Source organism: Mastacembelus armatus, chromosome 8, assembly GCF_900324485.2.
Source record: "Mastacembelus armatus chromosome 8, fMasArm1.2, whole genome shotgun sequence".
Taxonomy (NCBI): Eukaryota; Metazoa; Chordata; class Actinopteri; order Synbranchiformes; family Mastacembelidae; genus Mastacembelus; species Mastacembelus armatus.
The window spans coordinates 19,877,459-19,901,617 of record NC_046640.1 but is presented as its reverse complement, the minus strand read 5'-3'; the positions used below and the strand labels follow the sequence as shown (position 1 = coordinate 19,901,617).

Below are 24,159 nucleotides of genomic sequence, written 5' to 3'. Positions count from 1 at the left end.
TCCCCTGCACTTTGCTTACAGAGAACACACTGGTGTGGATGATGCTGTCCTCTACATGATTCACCATGTTCTGTCCCATCTGGAACAACCTGTCAAGTTATCTCAGGATTATGTTCTTTGTGTTTTCAAGTGCATTCAATACCATCCAACCCTTCATTCTCAGAGACAAGCTCAAAGGGTTTGGGTGGACCCCTCTTTTGTTTCCTGGATCACTCACCTCACTGAGCTGCAGGACTGAACGATACAGGAGATCCTTCATGCCCACTGCCATCAGGCTCTACAACATCTTAGACAATGACTGATTTACTAATTAACAAGACTCCCTGAATGTCCCCTCAGTGATAAATAAAGTTTCTCTCATTTATCTTATCTGTTTTTATCTTTTTGCATTTGCTCCAAAATATCTTGTCAGGAAAAGAGAATAAACAGTTTGATTAAAGTACAGATGAAATCTACCAACCACATCAGAAATTATGCAGTTTTCATGCAGTGATGTATTTGTCAATTGAGCTGTTCAAAAACCTCCCCCTCCCATAGCTGAGGACCAATATTTTCATTGATTTGCTCTAAAAAAGTCAGTGTACAAAAGATTTGAGTTCCAGTGTTTATGCATATCAACCACTAGAGGGAGATAGAGTTACATATTTCTTAAGATGCCTTCTGCTGTTCATGAGCACACGTCCACATCCCAGGCTCTGCTACACAGAGATGCATTTGTCAGCCTTGAGGCTTGAACTGCACATGGAGTTACTTCATGGGCAGGCAGGATCACAGGGTGTCTGTTATACTCACACATTTACTGTAATATGGTCCTGATACTCCATAGTAAAAGTCACAGGCACAGAGAAACCTTAATATATAACACACCAAATAAATTACTGCTACTACTGAAACGCTCCAATTTAATTCCAATCACAATCATTAGTTCTTGTGCAAGTATGCAAGAAAGATATTTCATCACTTCCAGTATTTTCTAGTTAAAACATGATTATGGTATCATACTTAAAAACATTCAGAACTGTTTAATGTTTGAATGGCGGTGGGCCTGTCGACACACTATGTCTGGCAGCAAAGCTGGTTGCTCAGCAGCACCAGCAAAACCAGTCTGCTTCTTATTACAGCTCCACCCATGCTGGTGGGGATTGGGAGCCTATTTGATATGAACGTGCCCAGGATAATGCAGTTATTAGTAAGGCTTACTTCTTTCTTCCACCCAGTCTCCACTCCCACTGGACACGTTTGCTTTAAGGAGACACCCAGACTCTAATATGTGTTAAATAGCCTGTAATTATTAGTTACATTAGGACGTATTTATCATCATCTTCTCAAATGGTTTGTCTCTATTTGACTTTGTCACTACCCATATTCTCCGCCAGTGTCATAGCTCAATGTACACCTCAGTATTTTTTGGAAATCTTATTCCCATTTGACAAACAGTTGACAGACACGTGCTATGGAGGCCTCTATAAACACTGTTAAATAATCCCTTACAAAATGCATCAAACCAAAGGTAGAGCTTTCACCACATGTGGGCCACATTGGAGAAGCGGTAATTGTAAGCTGTGGTGTCCTTCCAGTCAGGGGGCGGAGCAACTTTGTTCCTGCTCACAAACAAAAATGTTAAAAATGCTCAAACCATTTTAATGCCAGATAGCAGGTTGTCAAATAAGTGGAAACAGCATGTTTCACTGATTAAATCATGAATATGACATAATGCTTCATAAAATGTAAACAGACACTCATGTCACAGTGACAAGCCTAGTCCTGTGCTGCCAAACACTTGCAATTATTCCCCGTCTTGCTGACAGATGACAAATTAATACCATTCTCACACATAAACAGCAAATACAGAGCAACAGCCAGTTAGCTTAGCTTAGCACAATAACGGAAACTGAGGGGAAGCTACTAAATTACACATTGTGCCTTATGTTAAATTAAACATATGGGCTATAACACAGATGGTATTTGACAAACCATATATACCAGTTACACAAAACATGTCCCCAATAGACACGACATACAATTGTGCTCATAAGTTTAGATACCTCTGGGACAATTTCAGAAAGATTGTCCATTTTTTTTAGAAATAACTAAACAGAAGTTTCAAATCACAACAAAAACTGCAATTACCAAAGATACTGACCACTTTCCTTACAAAGAGAAGTTTTCTGTGTGATCATTTTTTATCTTTGAAAAATGGTGAGTATTTCTGAAACGGTGCCAGGACTATGTACATTTATGAGCACATCACTATTTATTGTCTAAATCACCTATGTACCATGTGAGAAGATACTCTCAGCAGGTCTGAGCATGAGCAGCTATACTCACGAGTCAGTTTACACAGTTCATTCAATTTACAACCTGTAACAAGGTGAAGGGATCTAACCCAGCACACAGTTCACAGCTGTCCAGAGCACCAAAACATGGACATGTGACAGGCCCAGTCCTGTCCTGTATAACACTTCCTGTCCTGTTTTTGGAAATGTGAAAAAGCAGCACTCTTTATTGTTAGCATTTTTGTTATTCTAGTCCTTCCACATCATCGTTCCTCTGTGTTGAGTAATATGCCACTGTAGTGTATTAGTCAATCCAGACTCTAATCACATGCAGACATGACTTTCCTGTCATCACTTTGTCTCTGCTCTTAAACGAACTGACAAAACACAAAGAGAAACCTCAGAAGATGATTTGAAACAGTTTGATATTAAAGCAAAGTTTGGGATGTTTGTATCTGTGTGCTCTTACTGTAAATGGTTTACATAGATCCTCTTCTTCTGCAATACTAAAAATGTTAAAGAGAAGTGCCATTTCCTTCTTTTTCGGGCTTTACACAGGCAAAGTCAAACATACACTATGGACAAAGGCAGCGAATATTTGACCATGAATAAGAGTCACTGTTTTAGTCACAGAAACAACTTATTCCCTTTTTTGTTAAACGATCAGCAAAGTGATGGTGACGTTGCTTTCATTTCATCAGTTGGTTTCTTTGAAAGTGAGAGGTGTAATTCCAGGAGCACCAAACAGAGGTTTCTGTGCAGTCACTTAGCACATGAGGTCAACTAGGTAACATGATCATCTCTTATGTGGGTGTCAGGTTATTATTAAAATGGATCCACCCCACACGAACACAAAGGATAAGTGCAAAAGCTAAAGAATTCAAGTGTGTATATGCGTACGCACACACACACACTTACATGTACTTTACCACTGGGAGGGAACTCAGTGACATGCATTTCATAGATCACGGGGCAAACTCTGCTCCTTGAGGGCCACTGTCCTGCTTGTTTTCCAACTGTCCCAGCCCTACCCACCTCTGACTGCCTGAACAAGGTGTGTTCAACTAATCCACAGCTGGAAAGGCAGGAGTAGTTGGAAAACAAGCAGGACTGAATGCTTAACCTGAATCCTAACACGAACCCTGAAACCCTGAAAGTCATATAGACATGTACACACGCACACGCACGCGCGCGCGCGCGCGCGCACACACACACACACACACACACACGCGCGCGCACACGCACGCACGCACACACACACACAAAGGGTAAAAAGCACCAAGCAGCAAATACAGGACACAGGAGATACATGACCTCATAAAACCCAGTCAATGCGAAAGAGATACAACCACAGGCCTGTGTGCGTTGGCATATGTGCATGTATGTGAGTGTGTGCGTAGGTGTATTTGTGTTTGTATTCCTGTCACTGGTTTCAAGAGACACAAGCAGAGCTATGAGATATACTGCAACATACATCTGTGACTTACAAAAATAACCAACATTATTACATACAAACACACAGAGAAACTGAAGTGGAGGATTAGTATTGGTGCTGTGATTATACCAGCAGTTTGCTAGTATGACAGTAATGAGCACCAATGATAGTAACAAGAAGAATAATATCAAAGCAGTGTCTGATGTAGTACAATATTTGTAATAATGGGTCAAAGCAGAAACGACAAGCTCTCGTCATCCTGTGCAGTTAGTTACAATGGAAACACTGATCACTAGGTGTGATTGACAGTTACCGTGGAAACGTATAAAGGTGGACGGTGCTTCATGAACACGCGGGACCAACACTGTCCACCTGCATACAAATCAACTCAATAATGTTGATAATGGAAGAAAACATTTGAATTTATTTATCTGAAAAAGGCAAATTCAGGATTTTGATTTGTACTTTGCCAACAGCCACTAAGGGACGACTGACTTATAACAACAAATTCAAAACCCTTGACCAGGCAGCCTAACAAGAACAACTATCAAAATGTTTTGACTCTTATCTTCTGAAGTTTCTGTTTGTGTCTTGGCAGCTGAGTTAATAATCACTGCCAGCAGTGAACGGCAAGTACAACAGGGTGACACGAAAGTCATGTATCATTAAACATTACTGCTGCTGCTTGCCAGTCCTAACCTGCTAAGGCTTCACAGTCTTACTCAAGGCAAATAAGCGTCTATGTAATACCACTCTGCCCCTGCAAATACAGTCTGTGTCCTATTTGCATCCACAGCTTTTTCTTTTTTTTTTTTTTTTTGAATATGAGAATGTAATATGAGTCAGGGAAATATCCCAAAAGAAAAGCTGTACTCAGACTGATGTTAGTACCTGATATCCAGCAGAAATGTTGGACACCATATGTGCCACAATGCCCTGAAAATATAAAAAGTAAAGTATTTCATAGGAACTGCAGTAAACTTTAGTTTGACAGTAAATTAGTTCCACATGCAAAATCTATTTAGTTTTTGTTTACATGAGGGAACCTGAATGAACTAACAAAAAAAGTATTTAACTAAGGTTTGGAGTAGAAAGGACAAACTGAGCGTGACCACTCCCTTAGACAAAAGAAGTACATCTCTTACATGCACAGTTTGTACATGGCCTCATTGCACTGAACAGTCAGTGGAGGAGCTCCAGATGTAATCCTCAGGGTGGGGGAGTCCCTGAAAACAGGGCAGCCTCTGTGCTTTTGTGTGAGTGTGTAAACTATCCAGTAACTCTATCATTCTATCCCTCAGACAATGCAATGTAGAACAGGAAAGGGTGAAAATAATCAAAATAGACATAAATCTGCGTGCAGAAAAATGTTTTATTTTTAAAAAGGGTGAGCAAACTCAGGCACAGATCATACAGCCAAGATGTTGTCGAACTGATTGCGATCTGTATGTTTGAGTTATCTGTCCCTAATTTTGCTTTCTCTTTCTTAGCAGGTATTGCTTAATAGTGATATATTAAAAGTTTCAAAACAAGTTGTGTGCGTGTTATGGAGCTTGAGTTGAAATTGCAGCTGACTGGCATTAGACAGACTGCTGACCTAAAAATGTGTTCCAGTCTCATTTTACATATAACAGAAAAACAACTCTGTCAAAGTCTGAAACAGTGGGTCTTATTACAGACACTGAGTGACAATATTTGTGCTCAGAAACAAAATGGAATAGTGAACATTTTCACACAGTGGAGAAAGTGCAGAGCTAATAATGATGACGTACATGTAAATAACCTGCCTTTTGTTTTTTTGAGTTGCGATTATAACAAACTCTTATCAATTAATCAGATAACCATCTTCACAGATCTGCCTTCTTGTAAGTGTTTCTGCTGAATTATGGTTTCAAGAAAATGTTTCCTACGCTGGCCTTTGACCTTTCACTTTGCATAGATACGACACATAAGACAAATACCTCCAAGTATCTGCTCACTGCTCTAGAGAAGACAGACAAACAGTCACTCTGCCAAAGAAAGCAGCCCCAAAATATCTCTTCGAGTAATGTCTTCATTTTCCAGTGTAAGTAAGTGATTCCAAAGAGATTTCAAGGATTAAATAAACAATGCTGTAGTGCAATTGACTAGGCTGACATCAGTGTTTCGTTAGAAATGTATTAGTAGGGAGGTCGTTTCTGAGTGTATTCAAGAGAAAGACTATAATAGATCAATATACAAAATAATCTAACTTTGATTCCATGCAAAAACAACCTGACAACTAAAACTTTAGACCAAAAAACAGACAAAAAAAAAAAAAGTATTTCATGAGCCAATCAGAAATTTTTGAAGACATGTTGCATCATGTGTTGCTATGTAGGTTGGGGATAAAAATGAAGCTGAGAGCAGGCGCAGAAGTGCAATAGTTTCACTTTCATATTCCGAGAAAATGGAGCGTTTCTTGCACATTACAGCTGCTATTCTGGACACAGACCACAACTTAAATACACCAACATACTATAAATATTATGTCTGCACACACACACTTTCATCCAGAAACACAAACCCCAACTACACACATAAAGAACAGAAGTCATACATTCTTTTAAGAAAAGAACAAAGATCATCTGTGTGTTTGCAGTTTGCAGATACTGTTTTTATCACCATGATTCAATTTGCCATTTAACAGTCAAATATGCATTAGGGTGTTCACACTGACTGAAAGTAAGATTGCATTAGACCAGATGTTCCCTATACTCCTCTGATCATTGTTTCAGTTCTTCCTGCGCTGGACTGTATTTCTTTCCCAGAAAAGTGGACAGATGTCAGGAAAATGCAACTCACTAGATTTCAGTTGCATTCTTACAACTTACTCTTCTTTTACATAACACCCTGGATACAACCACTGCATCTAAATGATCATGTGGTGTCTTTCTGCAAATGGAAGTATTAAGATATATTCAAAAAGTTAAACCAAAGAAACAAGAGGCATGTAAAGTCTTCAGATCTGAATAGATATCATCTCAGCAGACAACGTGACGCTACATGGAGTAACAACAAAAAGTAGCGTGTGGTACAGCAGGATGCTCATGTATGTTTGTAGACCTTGGTATTTTAAATTTGCACATTTTCATTGTCTCATTTATAGGAACAAGTCAGAGTCTAAACAAACACTGCAGTGTTGGCAGCTGTCCTGCCTGAAAAACCAGCACAGAGCTGTGGTATCTGCACAGTAATCATCACGCCTATTCCGGTTGTTTCTGTAATGCCAGTGTCATTTGCAGTATGACTAGAATAGTTAAGATTATAGGTCTAAATCAGACATTAGTTGATGAATCACTTCTGCATTGTTTGCCCAAAGCAGCTGAATGAGGATTAACTTGTTCAGCTGCTCAATGTGGATGGACTTTACCACAAACACTGGCTGAGATATGATTAAGACTGGATTTGTTTCTTCTTCTCCTTCTCCCTTCAGGGGTCGCCACAGTGAATCCTCTGCCTCCATTTAACCCTATCCTCTGTATCCTCCTCACCCACACCAACTATCCTCATGTCCTCCTTCACTACATCCAAGAACCTCCTCTTTGGTCTTCCTCTAGGCCTCCTTCCTGGCAGCTCTAACCTCAGCATCCTTTTACCAATGTATTCACTGTCTCTCCTCTGAACATGTCCAAACCATCTCAATCTGGCTTCCCTGGCTTTTTCTCCAAAACATCTAACATGAGCTGTCCCTCTGATGTCCTCATTCCTGATCCTATCCATCCTCGTCCCTCCCAGAGAGAACCTCAACATCTTCAGCCCCTCTACCTCCAGCTCTGCCTCCTGTCTTTGTCTCAGTGCCACTGTCTCTAAACCAGACAACATTGCTGCTCTCACCACTGTCTTGTCCACCTTTCCTTTCATTCTTGCTGACACTCTTTTGTCACACATCACACCTGACACTTTCCTCCACCTGCTCCAACCTGCTTGCACACGTCTCTTCACTTCTTCTCCACACTCTCTGTTGCTCGGGACTGTTGACTGTTACTTAAAATCCTCCACCGTTTTACTTGAGTCCGTCTCATTTACACACATGTACTCTGTTTTACTGCGACTCAGCTTCATTCCTCTCCTTTCCAGAGCAAACCTCCACCATCTGTCAGCCTGTCCATCACCACAGCAAACAAGAAGGGGCTCAAAGCCGATCCTTGGTGCAGTCCCACCTCCACCTTGAACTCCTCTGTCACCCCTACAGCACACCTCACCACTGTCTTACAGCTCTCATACATGTCCTGTACCACTCGAACATACTTCTCTGCCACTCCAGACTTCCTCATACAAAACCACAGCTCCTCTCTCAGTACCCTGTCATAGGCTTTTTCCAAATCTACCAAGACAATGCAGCTCCTTCTTGCCTTCTCTGTATGGTTTCATGCATCTGTGGCATGAAACCATACTGCTGCTCACAAATGCTCACTTCTGACCTCAGCCTAGCCTCCTCTACTCTTTCCCATAACTTCATTGTGTGACTCATTAGCTTTAATCCTCTGTAGTTTCCACAACTCTGCACGTCTCCCTTGTTCTTAAAGATGGGCACCAGCACACTTCTCCTCCATTCCTCAGGCATCCTCTCACTCTCCAAGATTTTGTTAAGTAGCCCAGTCAAAAACTCTACTGCCACCTCTCCTAAACACTTCCATACCTCCACAGGTATGTCATCCGGACCAACTGCCATTCCACTCTTCATCCTCTTCAACGCCTTCCTCGCTTCATCCTTACTGATCTTTGCTACTTCCTGCTCCACAACAGTCACCTCTTCTACTCTGTGCTCTCTGACATTTTCCTCATTCATCAACTCGTCGAAGTATTCCTTCCATCTTTCCATCACACTTGTGGCACACACCTTAGCTGTGGCTTGTGGCTTTGTTTGGCCTTTGCCACCTCTACCTTCACCTTACGCTGCATCTCCCTGTACTCCTGTCTGTTCTCTTCTGTCCTCTCAGTGTCCCACTTCTTCTTAGCTAACCTTTTCCTCTTAACACACTCCTGAACTTCCTCATTCCACCACCAAGCCTCCTTATCTGTTTTCCTCTTTCCAGATGACACACCAAGTACCCTCCTACCTGTCTCCCTGATGACTTTAACTGTAGCTGTCCAGTCATCTGGAAGAACCTCCTGACCTCCCAGAGCCTGTTTCAGCTCCTCCCTGAAAGCCACACAACACTCTTCCTTTTTCGACTTCCACCACTTGGTCCTCTGCTCTGCCCTTGTCTTCTTCATCTTCCTCACCACCGGAGTCATCCTACACACCACCATCCTATGCTGTCTGGCTACACTCTCCCCAGCCACTACTTTGCAGTCACTGATCTCTTTCAGGTTGAAACGTCTGCACAAGACGTAATCAACTTGTGTTCCTGCCTCCACTCTTATATGTCGCCCTATGCTCCTACCTTTTCTGGAAAAATGTGTTCACTACAGCCATTTCCATCCTTTTTGCGAAGTCTACCACCATCTGTCCTTCTGCATTCCTGTCCTGCATACCAAACTTACCCATCACTTCCTCATCACCTCTGTTTCCCTCACCAACATGTCCGTTGAAGTCTGCCCCAATCACCACTAGGGATACCCTGAATCACCTCCCTCCAGAATTTCTCCTTCTCTTCTAACTCACATCCTACCTGTGGGGCATAACCACTGACAACATTCAACATCACACCATCAACTTCCAGCTTCAGACTCATCACCCTATGTGACACTCTTTGCACCTCCAGAACATTCCTAGCAAAATCCTCCTTCAGGATAACTGCTACTCCATTCCTCTTTCCATCCACACCATGATAAAACAGCTTGAACCCTGCTCCTAATCTATAGGCCTTGCTGCCTTTCCACCTGGTCTCCTGAACACACAAGATATGATACATGAACAAACCATCACCAAGCACCTCAATGTTTTCTGCAGGTTTTTTCAGCCTGACTGACTAATATCTGAGATTCAATCTGTTTACAGTCCACCTGCTCCCCCTTCCTTCCCTAAGGAAGTCTGTGTGGGATGATGGAAAGCTCCGGACCACTACTAATGGCCCTTATGGTAAGATGTTGCTGTACTAGTGCATTATATTTATGCAAAATAAATGTTAAATAAATCTTAATTCATGAATTCAAAAATAAACAGTTTAGGCCAAAGCATGTAGTCTGTTGCTATGGCAACCGATCAGATGCAGGCCCCCTATGTCCCTTCTATAATGGTGTGACGTCACACTATTTTTTACCTTGCTAAAGGTAATGACGTCAACTGCAGGTCTTTGGTGTCTTAGGATGCTGTGACGTCACGCTCATTTTAGTTTAAATACCCAGGACAAACACACCGAGCAGTATTTGCAGGAAACTGGATTTGTGTGATTGCGCGTGTTGTAACCGACCACAGCTGTTTAAAGCTCGCAAAATGAGTCGTACTGAGGAATCTGATTATTCTTCTGCTGGACCCAGTAAACAAACGTCCATTGATGAAACCATAGACTACATTAACCAACACCTTCGTGCCGCCAATAGTGGCATTGAGAAGCTCCAGGAACAGCTTCAGAGTTCCAAAAAACTGGAGAAACTATTTTCAGAACTTCAGGAAAAAGAGGCGGCTGCAAGAGCAGAACATCGCGCTCTTAAAAACACGTTAGATTCCCTTAATGAGGAAATCAAAGATTATAAGGCTTTCGATGAAAAGTTACAAGCTAAGAAAAAATCTAGCGACAAACTTCAAACGATGAATCGATTGATTAGGGACGAGATTGAAGACCTGACAGACAAAATGACAACCACGTGTGAGCTGGAATCCAAAGAAGCAGCCATGGCGGAGGAAAATAGGGAACTCCAACAGCAACTTGACCTCCTGTTGGAAAAAGTCCCCGATGATTTGGGGGAAAAGTACAGTATGGTGATCAGGGAAGCAGAGAGGATATGTAGAGAGAACTCTGTCAAGACGGCGCAGGTCAATATGCTCAGGGACAGGTATAGGCAGAATGCAGCTTTGTGTGAAGCCTACAATGACCTGAAAACAGAAAAGCAGCTACTGGGTCAGGAGAACGACCGACTGAGGCAGGAAATCCAGGGAATTTCCAGAAAAATGTTGCACCAAAATACCTTTTTAAAGATGACTGACGCACTTAAAGCGACACATCAGGCCGTTAGTTGTGAAAATACTGCCCTGCGGAAGGAACTCGAGCGTCGTAACAGCGAGTACGAAAATGCTAAAGAGTTCAGTGAGTCGTATAATGAAAGCTTGGAAGATCTGAAAAAAGAAAACGATGATTTGCGTAAACAAATCCATGAAGTTGACAGACAGCTCCAGAGCACAGTGTTTTTAAAAGACACGTGTAAAAAACTGGAGGCTGAGAAAAAAACTACCATGGCCCAAAACAAAGTCCTAACAAAAGCCTACTCCGAGAAACGTAAGAAGCTCGCAAAGGAAGAGGCCTGGACAGATAAATGTGACAAGCTGAAGGAGCAAGTGGAGGCACTGAAGCAAAGAAACGGTGAAATTGTGGAAGATATTCGCGGTTGTAATGCAAACCTTGAATATCTGAGTAATATTAAGGTGCAACATGAATTATTGAAAACACAGAAAAAGAAGCTCGTCGACCAACAGAGCACGCTGCACAAAAATCTCCGTGAGCTGGAGAAACACTTTTCAAAGCAGCGTGCTCAGATGGAGAAAAATGAAGGGCTCATCCAAAAAATAAAGAATCTGACCACAGATAACTCTGCACTGTGGGACAAAGTGGAGACACTTTCAAAAAGTCTCCAAGATGAAGACGTTCTGGGCATGACATTTAATTCCCTGATGGTGGAGAAAAATGCCATGAAACAGCAGAATAAGGAACTGCACAAAGAAGTCCAGAATCTTACCAAAAGACTGGGCAAGGAGAAACGTTTGGAGGAACAGTGTGTGGCAGTAAAGATAATAAAAGAAGAAATCAGCAGGGAAAACCAAGCTTTAGAAACAGCGTTAGAAGATGAAATGTGATGTGCTGGCATCACATTTCACCTATTAACCCTCCTGTTATGTTTGTTTCTCAGGAACAGCAATGATGTTCCTGGGTCAACATAATTGTCTATTGGTTACATTGTTCTTTGGGGGTTGGGAGGCCACAAATATGTGAAATTAATCATTTTTATTTTATATGTTGATTACACTTATTAAGCCAAGCAGATGTTTCATACTGAAAAAATACTTTTAACTATTTTTTTAACTTTAAAATGGGTCAATTTCAGTTTCCTCTTGTAGTCTAAAAAAATGTATATATATTTATCTATTTATATATTTTAATAAATCAATTAAATTTACCCGAATTGACTGGACTCATAACTTTATGAGAAATGTAGGCCTGTTATGATTGGCATGGTTGGTGTGTTTAAACACAAACAGAAATATCTCAGGTAAGTGCAATATCTTTTGAGTAAATGCAGATATATGTACATGTATATATATTTATTTATATATATAAATAAGAAAGCCGTAGTGGTAGATGTAGCGATCCCAAGTGACAGCAACATCAGAAAGAAGGAACATGAGAAGCTGGAGAAATACCAAGGGCTTAAAGAAGAGCTAGAAAAGATGTGGAAGGTGAAGGCAACAGTGGTCCCCGTGGTAATCGGCACCCTCGGGGCTGTGACCCCCAAACTGGGAGAGTGGCTCCAGCAGATCCCAGGAACAACATCAGAGATCTCAGTCCAGAAGAGCGCAGTGCTAGGAACAGCTAAGATACTGCGAAGAACCCTCAAACTCCCAGGCCTCTGGTAGAGGACCCGAGACTGAGGAAGACACACACACACCACCCATAGGGGGTGAGAAGGGAAATTTATATATATAATCATCTCACAGCCTCAGAGAATCAAAAGGCCTTTATGCAAATTGATTACTTGGACTTTTTATACAAGAAGTCGATTTTGCAGATAAAACTTCTGTACTTTTACAGTTGAAAGCAGGGCTTTACATAGAGTATTTTTACAGTGTGGCATCTGTACTTTTATAGAAGTACAGACCTGAACATATAAAAATGACCTATTCATTGGGTCCCACACAATTAGTAGAACTGTCAATCGGTGCAGTTCTAAAAATTGCAAAATGCCACAATTTTCCATGTGATTTCCTGAGGTGCTGAGGTTGGTCATGTGAACAAAGATCACTCGTTTTGGCTCAGAGTTTATCGCCTGGTTTCACACAGCAGCATTAACTTTTCTTTGCTTTGCTGATTTTAATCAGTGTGTGTACCACATTAAGAGACGGACGTCTTCCTCAGAGGACAGACAGCAGCTGAGCAGTTCATCAGAAGACATTTCCTCACACTGGGAAAGCTCCTACTGGACGTTTTTAATCACAGTTGTCAGACTGGTTCCTCAGAGCCACTCTGGTTCTTCAAGTGAACCTACTGCTTTGAATGTGTTACTGCAAATGGATTTGTTTATCTTTACAAAAGGGCCAAACCCAGAAATGTAATTTACTTTTACAAATGCTTGAATTAATTACTGCGATGACAGACAACCAGCAGAATTAACAAATGAGAGTACAGCTAGAGTTGCTCTCATGTAATACAGTCGTAAATGTTTATTTTAGGGAGTCTAAAATAAGTTAGCAAAGTAACTACATCTAATATGTAGTCTAGAGGAGCCTGTGCAGTAATCTCTGTGGAAGACTGATGTGATAATTAAAGTAGATCTTCAAGAGTATATATGGTTTGAGCAGAGATTTTCCTGTTTACATTTAAAATGCATGTTTTGCACTGACTACATGATTGTGAGTGGATGTCAGGCAGCAGTGGAGACTATTGAGGCCTGAGGGATTTTATCAGAAGCTTTTTAAAAACGGCTGAAGTGCTTCCCATAAGCACTGGGAATTCATGGAAGGCAATTTTACTTTCATATTTACCTTCAGTGCATAGTTCACTTATTATTTCTGCATATCACCATGATTGCGAAACAGACCGGGTGAGTCTATCTGACTGTGTTTCCAATAAGAAAGTAATGCATGTCCCTGTGAATTTCTAAGTGTTCTTACAATAAGCAGTTCAAATTCACTGAAATACATTTCTCACATAAAAGCACCAACTTCCACTTTCATTCCAAATCAATGTTGCTTTGACAGTAATACAGGAACTGCTGGATCAGGTTTACTGGGTTGGAACATAATGAAAATTTGAGCCTGTTGGTTCTTGCCTTCGCTGAACCGCAGAACAGGAGACAAAAGAAACTATCACAGCTGAACCATCTGGCTGGGTTTGCTATTTAGGGCTTTGGCTGCCAGTCAGGAAATATGTTAGAGGATGAGAAATGCCAAAAGTAAATAATTAAGTTCCTTTTGAGGTATATACTGCATTGTTGGTTATGTCCAAGAACATGTATACTCAATGCTGACAACCAACAGGAACAAAGGCAGAGCCTTTACCTGACTTTCCTGATTTTTACAGTAAGATCTGAGTAAAATAACATATCACTGACAGAAAAGCTTCCTATAAAATTTTCATGTCTTACTTTCACCAAACTTTCCCTATTTTTTTTTCTTCTATATCTCTAATTGTCATAACCTGCTGATTTGCTACGCAACACAAAGTCAAACTGTGGAACACACACACACACACACACACACACACGCACACACACACACACAGGCCTGAAGAATAAAAGGCATACATCTCTTTTTAAGATTATTCAGTTGTTGGTTTGCCACGCCAGGACACACTGCCATAACAAATATAGCAAAGTTCATAGTAGCAAAAAGTACTCAATCATGTTTACTCAGAAATAACTGGAAATTATTGCGGCTGCCATGTGACTCTTACCACACAGTAAATATGAGCAGTTGTCATGTAAGACACATTTCATGAAAATGAAAGTGCATGTACTTAAGAAGACAATGCACAATAAAGCAATTTTATGCACATTTTTGTTGTTTTCAGCTCGCCATCATACGGAAAGTGCATGGAGCAAGGCCTGATGACCATATGTGGACTTAAGTTGGACAGGGTTAATGTTTCTCATCCTGTATTAGCAGTGACTGTTTTGAAAAAGCACAGGAGACGATAAAAGAAAATGCAAACTATCTTAGAGAAGCAGCAAAAAGAGAAAGCTAGTCTTAACATAAAGGTCATCAAACCAAAGAAATACAGATTTACTGCAGTGAAGAAAACTGGTTCTGCTTTTCAGACAGTGGAGACATAAGAGACACGAGTGAAATCTGAGATGCAAAGGTTTCAATTTACATGAAACAAAGCCTCACACAACCACGCCCAAATAGACCCCATTTGCCCATCATATTCCCTGGGCAGGTAGAACTGTATGAAACCTACTGCACACTGACTGTACATGCATTGAAAATTTAATAGACATCTGTATCTGTGCAGTTTCCAGAAGTTAAAAGCGAAAAACAGCAGCATCAGAGCATCAGAGCATCGGCGCTGTGGATGTTTTCTGATAATCAGCAGCCACGTTGCAGGATGTTCCACAGTCCGAAACATACAACCATAAAACAGTGTGTTATTGTTTCCTACAAAGGGCTTCTGGAACAGCAGGGGCACAAAAGGAATTTCCTTGCTTTGCACGTTCCATGTCATCAGTGAACGCTGCTACACTGCACACACCTATGAAGAGCAAAGAGAAAAGCGATAAGAAAGTAGAAGTATCCAGTACCTTTAGATAAATAAAACCTATCCCAGATAACTGCATTTTATGTTAATGCATGTGTTTAATTAACATATTTTCTTCCTTTGACACGCGAACCACAGAATCCACATGTATTCACCCGCTGTCAATGGTCTGCAAGGACCTGCAATTACACACAACAGGCTGTTTGTTGAGCTGCATGTGTTTCAGTCTTGTTTCTGTCCCTGTTCCACAGAAATGAAACTCGAGTACACACGAGTAAATAAACAGGTGCAAAACATAAACAAACACGCAAGACCTCTGTGCACACAGCCACATTGCAACACTAGCACTGCACCACAACAAGACACAACAGTGAATTGGACTATACCTCATATAGGCAGTGCAAGACAGACATGTAACATAAGAGGCAGACGCAATCCTTTAACTCCCTACTCACCCACCAACACAATGCAGAGCCAACCAGAGAGCAGTAAAGCAGGTCCTCCCTCTGCTGACGGACTCCACATGTTAAACGTTAGAAAGTTGTTGCACACACACACACACACACACACACACACACAGATATGAGACCAGCTCCCTAAATCTGGGGCCTGGCACGTCCACCGGAAAGTTTTGGGAAGCGGTTTTACGCAGAAAAGTTTTCTACAGTACATGTGACATGTTGTTCTGAAACTAAGGTGAACAATCTGCAGAGCTCAGCTACAGGACTGTGGTAAATGACGAGAGCAACACACAGCAAAATGATAATCACAGCAGCTGTAGCAGGTGCCAAACCAACAATAACACACCAGCACATTCTGCGTAAAATACTCACCAGAGCACAACTCATCCAGGCCCTACAGTCACAGCTACAGCAGGATGAACCAGGCGGTCTTGTGGATGAACCAGGCGGTCTATGGATGAGCCAGGCGGTCTGTGGGTCTGTGGATGAACCAGGCGGTCTGTGGATGAACCAGGTGGTCTGTGGATGAGCCAGGCGGTCTGTGGATGAACCAGGCGGTCTGTGGATGAACCAGGCGGTCTGTGGGTCTGTGGATGAACCAGGCGGTCTGTGGGTCTGTGGATGAACCAGGCGGTCTGTGGGTCTGTGGATGAACCAGGCGGTCTGTGGGTCTGTGGATGAGCCAGGCGGACTGTGGATGAACCAGGCGGTCTGTGGATGAGCCAGGCGGTCTGTGGATGAACCAGGCGGTCTGTGGATGAACCAGGCGGTCTGTGGATGAGCCAGGCGGTCTGTGGATGTAACTGGTGGGCGACAATAACCGAAAGCAGCAACAACGTGACTTCCGGCTGCTGCTACTACCACACTTGGTGCGTTTTCTCTTTCATGTGTGTGGCCTCGGCCAAGACTATTGGGAACTTGTTCACCTGCTCACCTGCCATGGCTACGTCTGGAGCCCGTTGACGTATCAAGTGACACCTGTGTGTTTCTTCTCTGATTGGTCAGAAGAATGAGCCCCACTTTAAAGCCTTTACCAGGGCACATCTGTGCACATCTGTGCGCTGCTGCCAGGCTGCTCACCAGCTCTACATAAAAGAAAAAGCTCAAACAACAAAGACCAAAACAGATCTTTAGACATTAACAGACACGTGTGTTAAAGCCTATATCTTTATTTTTTACATTTAACATGTACCAGAACCTCACATGTGCAGCACCACGCACAGGTCTGACTCCTGTCGTCAGTACAATCTCAGGCAACGGTGAATGTAAGTCTGAACAGTGGCAGTTTGTGCTAATCAAATCCAGAGGCAAAATAATGTGTGAGCTTGTTTGTGCAAACAGACAGTGTCTAAAACGATTAGGGCTGTCAGACACACATCATGGAAGCAGCAGACTCACTTTAATATGGGCTGAATCAGTGACAAAATGAAACTGACACGTTGCATGACCTCAGTTTTTTTTTTGTTTGTTTTTTGGCTATTACCTGCCTGCCTGTCTGCCCTTGCCCCTTTAAGCAGCACCAGCTGACTGCACGTCTTTCCTTAACTTTCTATTTTGTCAGACTTGCTCTTTTATAACCGTCACAGCACCATCACCAGGAGCTCGGCCCACCTGCGTCTGTACAAACAACGTTTACATTGACCTGAGCTGTCACTTCCCAGTGTAACTCTCAGGTCTGTCTGTTTCATAATTCTGCACATGACAAGACTACAATGGGTTAATGGGGAGGCTCAGACATATTTAGGACATGACTACATGCTGGGTGCATGCCAAACACCAGTCATCTGGTCTCATTAAGACATTTTCAAGTCAAAGTAGACCTACACCGCCAACCCTGATACTGCATAAGAATAAACTTCACTGTCAGATTCTTCTGAAATGTCAAAAAGACGTGACAGCAAAGGGTTTATGGCTTCACCTTTAAACAGCTGACACTCCCTCGGTTGTGAAAATGTTCCTGCTACACTACAAACAGGAGTCACAGCACAAATGGCTCAAAGTTAAGAAATAACTGTTTGGATGTCACAATACCAAGATTTCATAGATGACCAAAAAAAAAAAAAAGAAAGACGTGGAGCAGCTACACCTGGTTTCATTCCTTTCTAATCCGCTCACTACCTCTTAATGTTCACAGTGAATGTTCTGTCTTTAGGTTGGATGATACGCATGAAAACGTCCTGACACCAGTTACATCTGTGAGGGAACAGATCATTATCTGGGTGGGATTTACCTGACTGAGCAAAGTCTAAGGGAATTTTATCGACATGCAAAATCTGCTCGACCTGTCATATTTATCTTCCTTTGTCATTTCATATAAATGGAGTTAGACAAGGTCATCCCACACGTCAGCTCTCTCCTCACGTTTCAACATCAAACCGTGAATACAGGGGGTGATGTTGAAATAACGAGAGCCTTAAAACTGAATAAAACACTCAGATCATGAATATTTAATAAACGCCGTCATTACTCGAATCTGTCATTCGCCTTTCTGTAAACGTCCTACTGTCATGTGGCTTTGTGGTTTTCTTGAAATTCTCCAAATAATGAGCCAGTTCAAACGAAGTGAAAAAGATAAGGGGCAGCTCTAACTCAGTTTCACTTTCGGTTCTGTTTCAGGGAAAAAGAGCGTCTGCCGCTAAAAGCCAGCGGTATCTTACTGGCTGCAGGAGGCGGAGTCAAACTGCTCTTATAAAAGCAGCACCAAGCAGCCTTCAAAACACTTATGAAGATGATTTGACGGGTGGAAATCACATCCAGCGGGTTCACTAAGTGCCTCCGACTTGCCCAACGCGACCAATGCCGTGCGGCACGGATTACCTGCAGGGTACTGACTGTTCTCATCGCAGCGTTTGCGCTTTGGGATTACACACAAACGGATCTTTAACCCGCCGCTGTTCTTAGGACAAAACGGTAAGATCTTTTTCAGACTGGACTGATCCGGTACTGTTCTGGGGTGTTTGGGGTAAAAAATAAACAAAACAAAAAACGGTTGCACCGGTCATGGCTGCACATTCCTGGTGCAGTGGAAAAACACCGGATTAAACTGTGAACTGCAGCGCGAGCTCAGCTTTCTCTCTGGGCACAGACTTTTGGGACGAAAAGGCAGGAGAGGGCGGGTTGCCAGATCCACAAGGTGGATCCGCGTTTGTTTGATTTTGTCCAGCTGACTGTAACATCTATGGACGTGATCAGACACCACAGTGTCTTTGTCGAGCTGATTTATTAGAAATAGAATTAGTCATCACTGTGCCTGGAATTTAAAGCAACACGAATTCAGTTTGAGCCAAACGCAAAAGGTGAATTTTGCAGGTGAAACATCAGCTCAGCATTGGAAACGTTTCTGTCGCTTCCAGCTTATTTCTGTTTGTCACTAGTTGAGAAACTTTGGTTTCTAGCTGATGTCATTGAGACAATAAGGACAAATTGACTCTGTTAACATGAACAACTGTGGGCGTGTCTGCAGACTGTACAGTAATTTGGCTAAACCGCAGATTCCAGTCATATCAAGTGAAGCACCGAACAATGGAAAGTTGAATGAATTTCTAACCCACGCTCAGCCATTCGCTGAATTACGCACACGCACATGTACGCGCGGCCACGGAGGAGTGTCAGAGCCGCAGCGCCGTGCAGTCTGAGACTTTTAACTGTGTCGCTGATAAAACAAATGATGGTTGTAACCGCTGGTTTCTTCTTTGCCCTCAGGATGACAGTGTGGTGGTCAGAGATGGGAGAGGGTTTGGGGCCTCTCTCCCCTGTAGGATGGTAGCCGACAGCACAGTGGAAGGCCATGACAAGACTCACTTGTCAAGCTCATCATCAGCTTCATCTTCCTCCTCTTCCTCCTCCTCCTCGTCATTATCATCCTTCTCCTCATCCTCATCTTTTTCTTCATCATCGTCCTTGTCCTCCTCCTCCTCCTCCTCCTCATCACTCCGCCCAGAGCCAGAACAGCTTCAGCATCAGGCCGCTCCAGCTCCAAACCCACGTTCAACTGTACCCTCTGTGTACCGGACCCACTTCCCCACATTCTCCTGCAAGGAGGACTGTGAGGTCATCATAGACACAACAATCAAACTCGAGCGCAGCGGCTTCTACTGGGGCGCTCTGCGGGTGGAGGACGCCCACCGCATGCTGCGGGACGCACCGCCGGGCAGCTTCCTCATCCGCGACAGCCAGCAGAAAAACACCTTCTTCACGCTGTCCTACCACGCCAAGGACGGGCCGGTCAGCGTGCGCATCGTGTACAAGGAACAAAAGTTCTCATTGTCAGGCAACCAGCGCTGCTTCCCGACGCTCTTTGACCTGTTGGAGTATTACATCAGCTCCCCTAAGAAGAGCCTCAGCTCCCCGTACAGGAAATGTGCACCAACACTGCAGGAGATGTGCAGGAGGCGCATCATGGAGATGTGCGGTGGAGCGAGCGGGGTCTCAGAGCTGCCCCTCACACATGTTGTCCAAGGCTTCCTGCTGGAATTTCCTTACAAACTGTGACCAGCTTGTCCTGTAAACTTCTGACAGTATTACTTTTCATTTCAAGTGACAGTAAACTGGAGGGCTTGGCGAGGCCTGCACATCATGGGATGGGGGTTAAGACTGCGTTGCCATGGTCACAGGTCAGTTCAGCTCCCTGTTTTGAGCAGAAGAGATGCCGAATGTTTCTCAAGAGACATTGTAACCACAGTCAAGCAGAGGGAGTCTCCAGTGGGATGGTGTCCACACAGAACATTTCAACATACATTACCTCTAGAGACACATGGACAAGGCACCGTTTGGCCTCGAGGGAGCAACAGAAGTTGGGTGATGCTGCATTAAGAGAAAACTACAGGCACAACAGAGCTATTACAGCAATAAGAGAGCTGGCGCTGGAAACTGCAAGGTCTGTTGTTGTGCTTCTGTGGCCACCAGAGGCCCAGAAATATTTAAAAGTGGATTGTGGAAGGACTTTAAGAGGTTTCAAGGCTTGGCGGAGGGTCAGATTGAAACCATCACAAGCAGTGGCACCAGGCAGATTTAATTTTGTAGCATATTTTTAATACTCTAATGTTGTTGAATGTTTACATCACACATAAATGTTTGCTGCACTGATGGCCCAGATACCACCTGATGTCCTTTTTAAAATCTGAGTGCTGTGACGGTGGTTCCACAGAAAATGGTCTGGGCTTAAGTTGTACTGTAAGTAGAGGCCTCACACCTCTTTTCAACTCTCTCTGCCAAGCAGAGTTGCCATTTATTTAGTCAAATATATCTATTTTGTTTTAATATTTTCCAATGTTGGATCCAACTATTATGTTTCTAATAAAATATATTTAAATTGATCTTTCTGGATTTGTTCAGTTCCTTCAGTTTTGTGGTACGTCTGGTCCCCAAATCATGTTATGTTTGCAAGAGTTAAACACACACAGGAAGTGTGTGAAGGTAGCATACAGTATAGTCACTACAGTGATTCATCTCTGGAGAATAAAGTGACAGGTGGGTGGGGTTACATTGGTAGTAAATGGACTGTTACGCTTAGACACACACACACACTTACCAGAAACAGGGGCAGAGGTGACACATACTGTAATAGAATTTGTGTGTGATTGTGTACCTGTGTGAATCTGTATGTGTGTGTGTGTGTGTGTGTGTGTAGCACGCTAATGAGCACAGATTAAAATTTCCTCAAAAGGAAGTGGGAAATTTTTGGGTTAGTGGTTAGACAGAGACATGTTAGATCAAGGTCAGAGTTAGAGCTACAGTTTACATTAAATCTAGAGTTATAAATAAACATTATGTACGAAGCACAAAACAGATAAAAGGAACCAAGATTTTTTTTTTTTTTTTTTTTTTTACAGCACACAGAAAGCCATCATAGAAGTGTAAAAAGTGAGTTTGCTTTGTAATCAAAGGACTGCTATTGTTCATTGTACACAAACTGAAATGTCACCTTATTGTAATGGGTGCGGCAACACCGACACAAGTAGATATACCTGGTTGGAGTGCGTGACTCATACCTGTGTTCGGCAAACAGGCCATATGCAGTAAACACTATTGCACTTTGTCCCAGTGGACAAACACACAGCTGAAAGCTGCTGTGAACACTCAAAACAAAGCCATGCTGACACACGATCTAACAGAGAGCTGCTGCAGTAATTTAGGAAATTTCCTCTTGGCCTCGACCACAGTTAAAGAATGATAGTTTTGCCTCAGGCATCCAGACTCAGCTAGTTTGGCCCTCATAACTCTGATTTGGCTGCTGGTCTCTTCACATGGTGTGTACTGTCTCATGTCCAGGTATTATCCAAAAGCAATGACAATACCTGCTGGTATTACCTTAGCTTAGCATAAACAAGCAGCCTTGCTCTGTACAAAGATACAACTAGTCTACTTTCTCCCCTTAAGAATTGATTTAATCCTTAAAAAAAACCACAGCTTAAAGACGGCTTACACAAGAAACATGTGGCTAAGTCACCAGCTACTCTTAGTTCAAAGTAGCACGTATTAAAGAATGTTTATACTGATTGAGGCAGATATGAGCTATGACTTCAAATGGTATGCATTATCTTTAGAAAGCATGCTTTGGTGTAATTTTGCAGTTTCATGACATTTGTGAGAGTATGTGTCACTCTTTCATACAATGCACGTCATTTCTAATCCGAGTCTGTAACTTGAACTAACCTCCAACCCCGTCCTCAAACCTAACCAGAACTTCAACACTCCAACCCAACCTTAGCATCGGGCACTTTGATCTGTGTGGGGATTTTTTTTATTCTCTTGGGTCTAGACAAATGTAGCCACACTCACAATGTTGAGTCATACTGAACATAATAGTCACAGCTTGATTCAAGGAAGGCTTGGCTAGTTGGAAGATATAATTATCACAGCTTAAGGAAGAGGCTGAACAGGGGGTGGAACAAACACACACACACACACCACAGTGGAACATGTGGTCAGAGATTAGAGTAAACACTGCGACTTTAATATCTTAATAATCTAAAGCTTTTTTATCAGTCCTCACTTTTTAGGAACCTTTTAACTAGAAACTGAGATCAGAGATTTAAGTAAGGATGCATGCATTTCTGGGCATTCCCACCTATTTTGAGAAGTGAAAGGTGAGGTGAGGTGTTTTGTGACTGTGCATGCTCCTCAGCTGATTTCAGTGGAATCCTCCACTGGGAGTTTTCTGTCAAACCCTTGAGTAAAAAACAATTACATGACACCTCAAGAGAAAAGTGCACACGAAGAGGCCCAGGGACCCGTTCATATCTGTTTTGTTATCAACAAGACTTGACTTCATTCTGTGATCAAACAGCAATTCCCAACTTTCTTGTAAAACAGCTCATTCAGGTGGTGCAGAAATGCAGTTTCCTGAATTCTATTAGTCATTATTTTTCTTTGTTGCCTCAAGCTTCCACACGACTTATGCTCCCAACCCTACTTGGCACAGAATTGTACATCATGGTGATAACCAACTTGCAGGAAGCATTGTGGGAATGTTGGTCGTCAGAGAAAGAAGAAAGAAAAAAAAAACAAGAAGAGTTTTGAAATTGACTTCCCAAAAGTGTCTGGTTCTTCAACAAGACACACACAACTTCCAAAGCCTCAACACAGTCAGTGTGGCTGTGTAACATAACAGTTCCAACAGGGGATCAATAAGGCCTGCAGCTTCTACATTCAACAGTTCTACAACAGTATCTCTCTCTCTCTCTCACACACACACACACACACACACACACACACACACACACACACACACACACACACAGCTGTGTGACATTTTTGTCTGAACATGGATGTAAACTACACAGGTTCCATAAAATCTGCATTTCTAAGGAAACCATGGACTGTACCTGTTGCTAATCAACAATCATATGAAGAAGTCGTATATGTAGATGAGTGCCGTCAAGGCTGAAAGTCAGCAGTGATGACAATAGAGGTGGAAACCTGAACTGCACACTAACAGAGAGAAAATCATCAAATCTCCCGAAAATCTCTCCAGTGAAACCTTAAATTTAATGCTATGACTGAGGTTAGCACAGACACTACACTATTTCAGTATCGTTGCAGTACCAGGAACCCATTCACATGTTTACGCACACATAACCAGACTTCCCTGAAGAGAGGAACCGCGATAAAAGCAACATGCACCGACCACAAGATGACTGAGGGCTCCTCCGGCAGCCACAGGAGCACTGCGCAAAAGGTGTAAAGGCAACGTCATGGTCCTGGTATTTGGCCATCTGACACACAAATATGAATTTGGCTGAGACGCAGATACAGACGTCACTTGTACATTTAAAAATGGTTTCAAACTCAAGCTTAGACCGGATCGCTGAGATGAAATGTAGGACGTTTCCTTTGCAGAAAAGTTTTACACTGCAGCTTGAAGGTCACTGTGTGGGTGTTTGCATCCTCAGTGT

At 42.5% G+C, this 24,159-nt stretch overlaps 2 protein-coding genes across 2 annotated transcripts in view; one reads left to right on the top strand and one right to left on the bottom strand.

Moving 5' to 3' along the window:
- Positions 1-16,186, bottom strand: part of prkcbb (protein kinase C, beta b) — a 93,788-nt gene extending 77,602 nt beyond the window's left edge. The window contains exon 1 of the mRNA XM_026325694.1: positions 16,136-16,186. The gene's annotated coding sequence lies outside the window, so the exon portion shown is untranslated. The remainder of the gene's footprint in view (positions 1-16,135) is intronic.
- Positions 16,187-18,471: 2,285 nt separating this feature from the next.
- socs1a (suppressor of cytokine signaling 1a) lies at positions 18,472-20,398 on the top strand. Its single transcript, XM_026326088.1, has 2 exons — positions 18,472-18,673; positions 19,466-20,398. The coding sequence occupies exon 2, from the start codon at positions 19,523-19,525 to the stop codon at positions 20,252-20,254; it is 732 nt and encodes a 243-aa protein (XP_026181873.1). The 5' UTR covers positions 18,472-18,673; positions 19,466-19,522; the 3' UTR covers positions 20,255-20,398.
- The last annotated feature ends 3,761 nt before the right edge of the window (positions 20,399-24,159 follow it).

What these genes read in the sequence shown, in the direction of transcription:
- socs1a (XM_026326088.1), top strand. Translation starts at nt 19,523, where the DNA reads ATGGTAGCCGACAGCACAGTGGAAGGCCATGACAAGACTCACTTGTCA.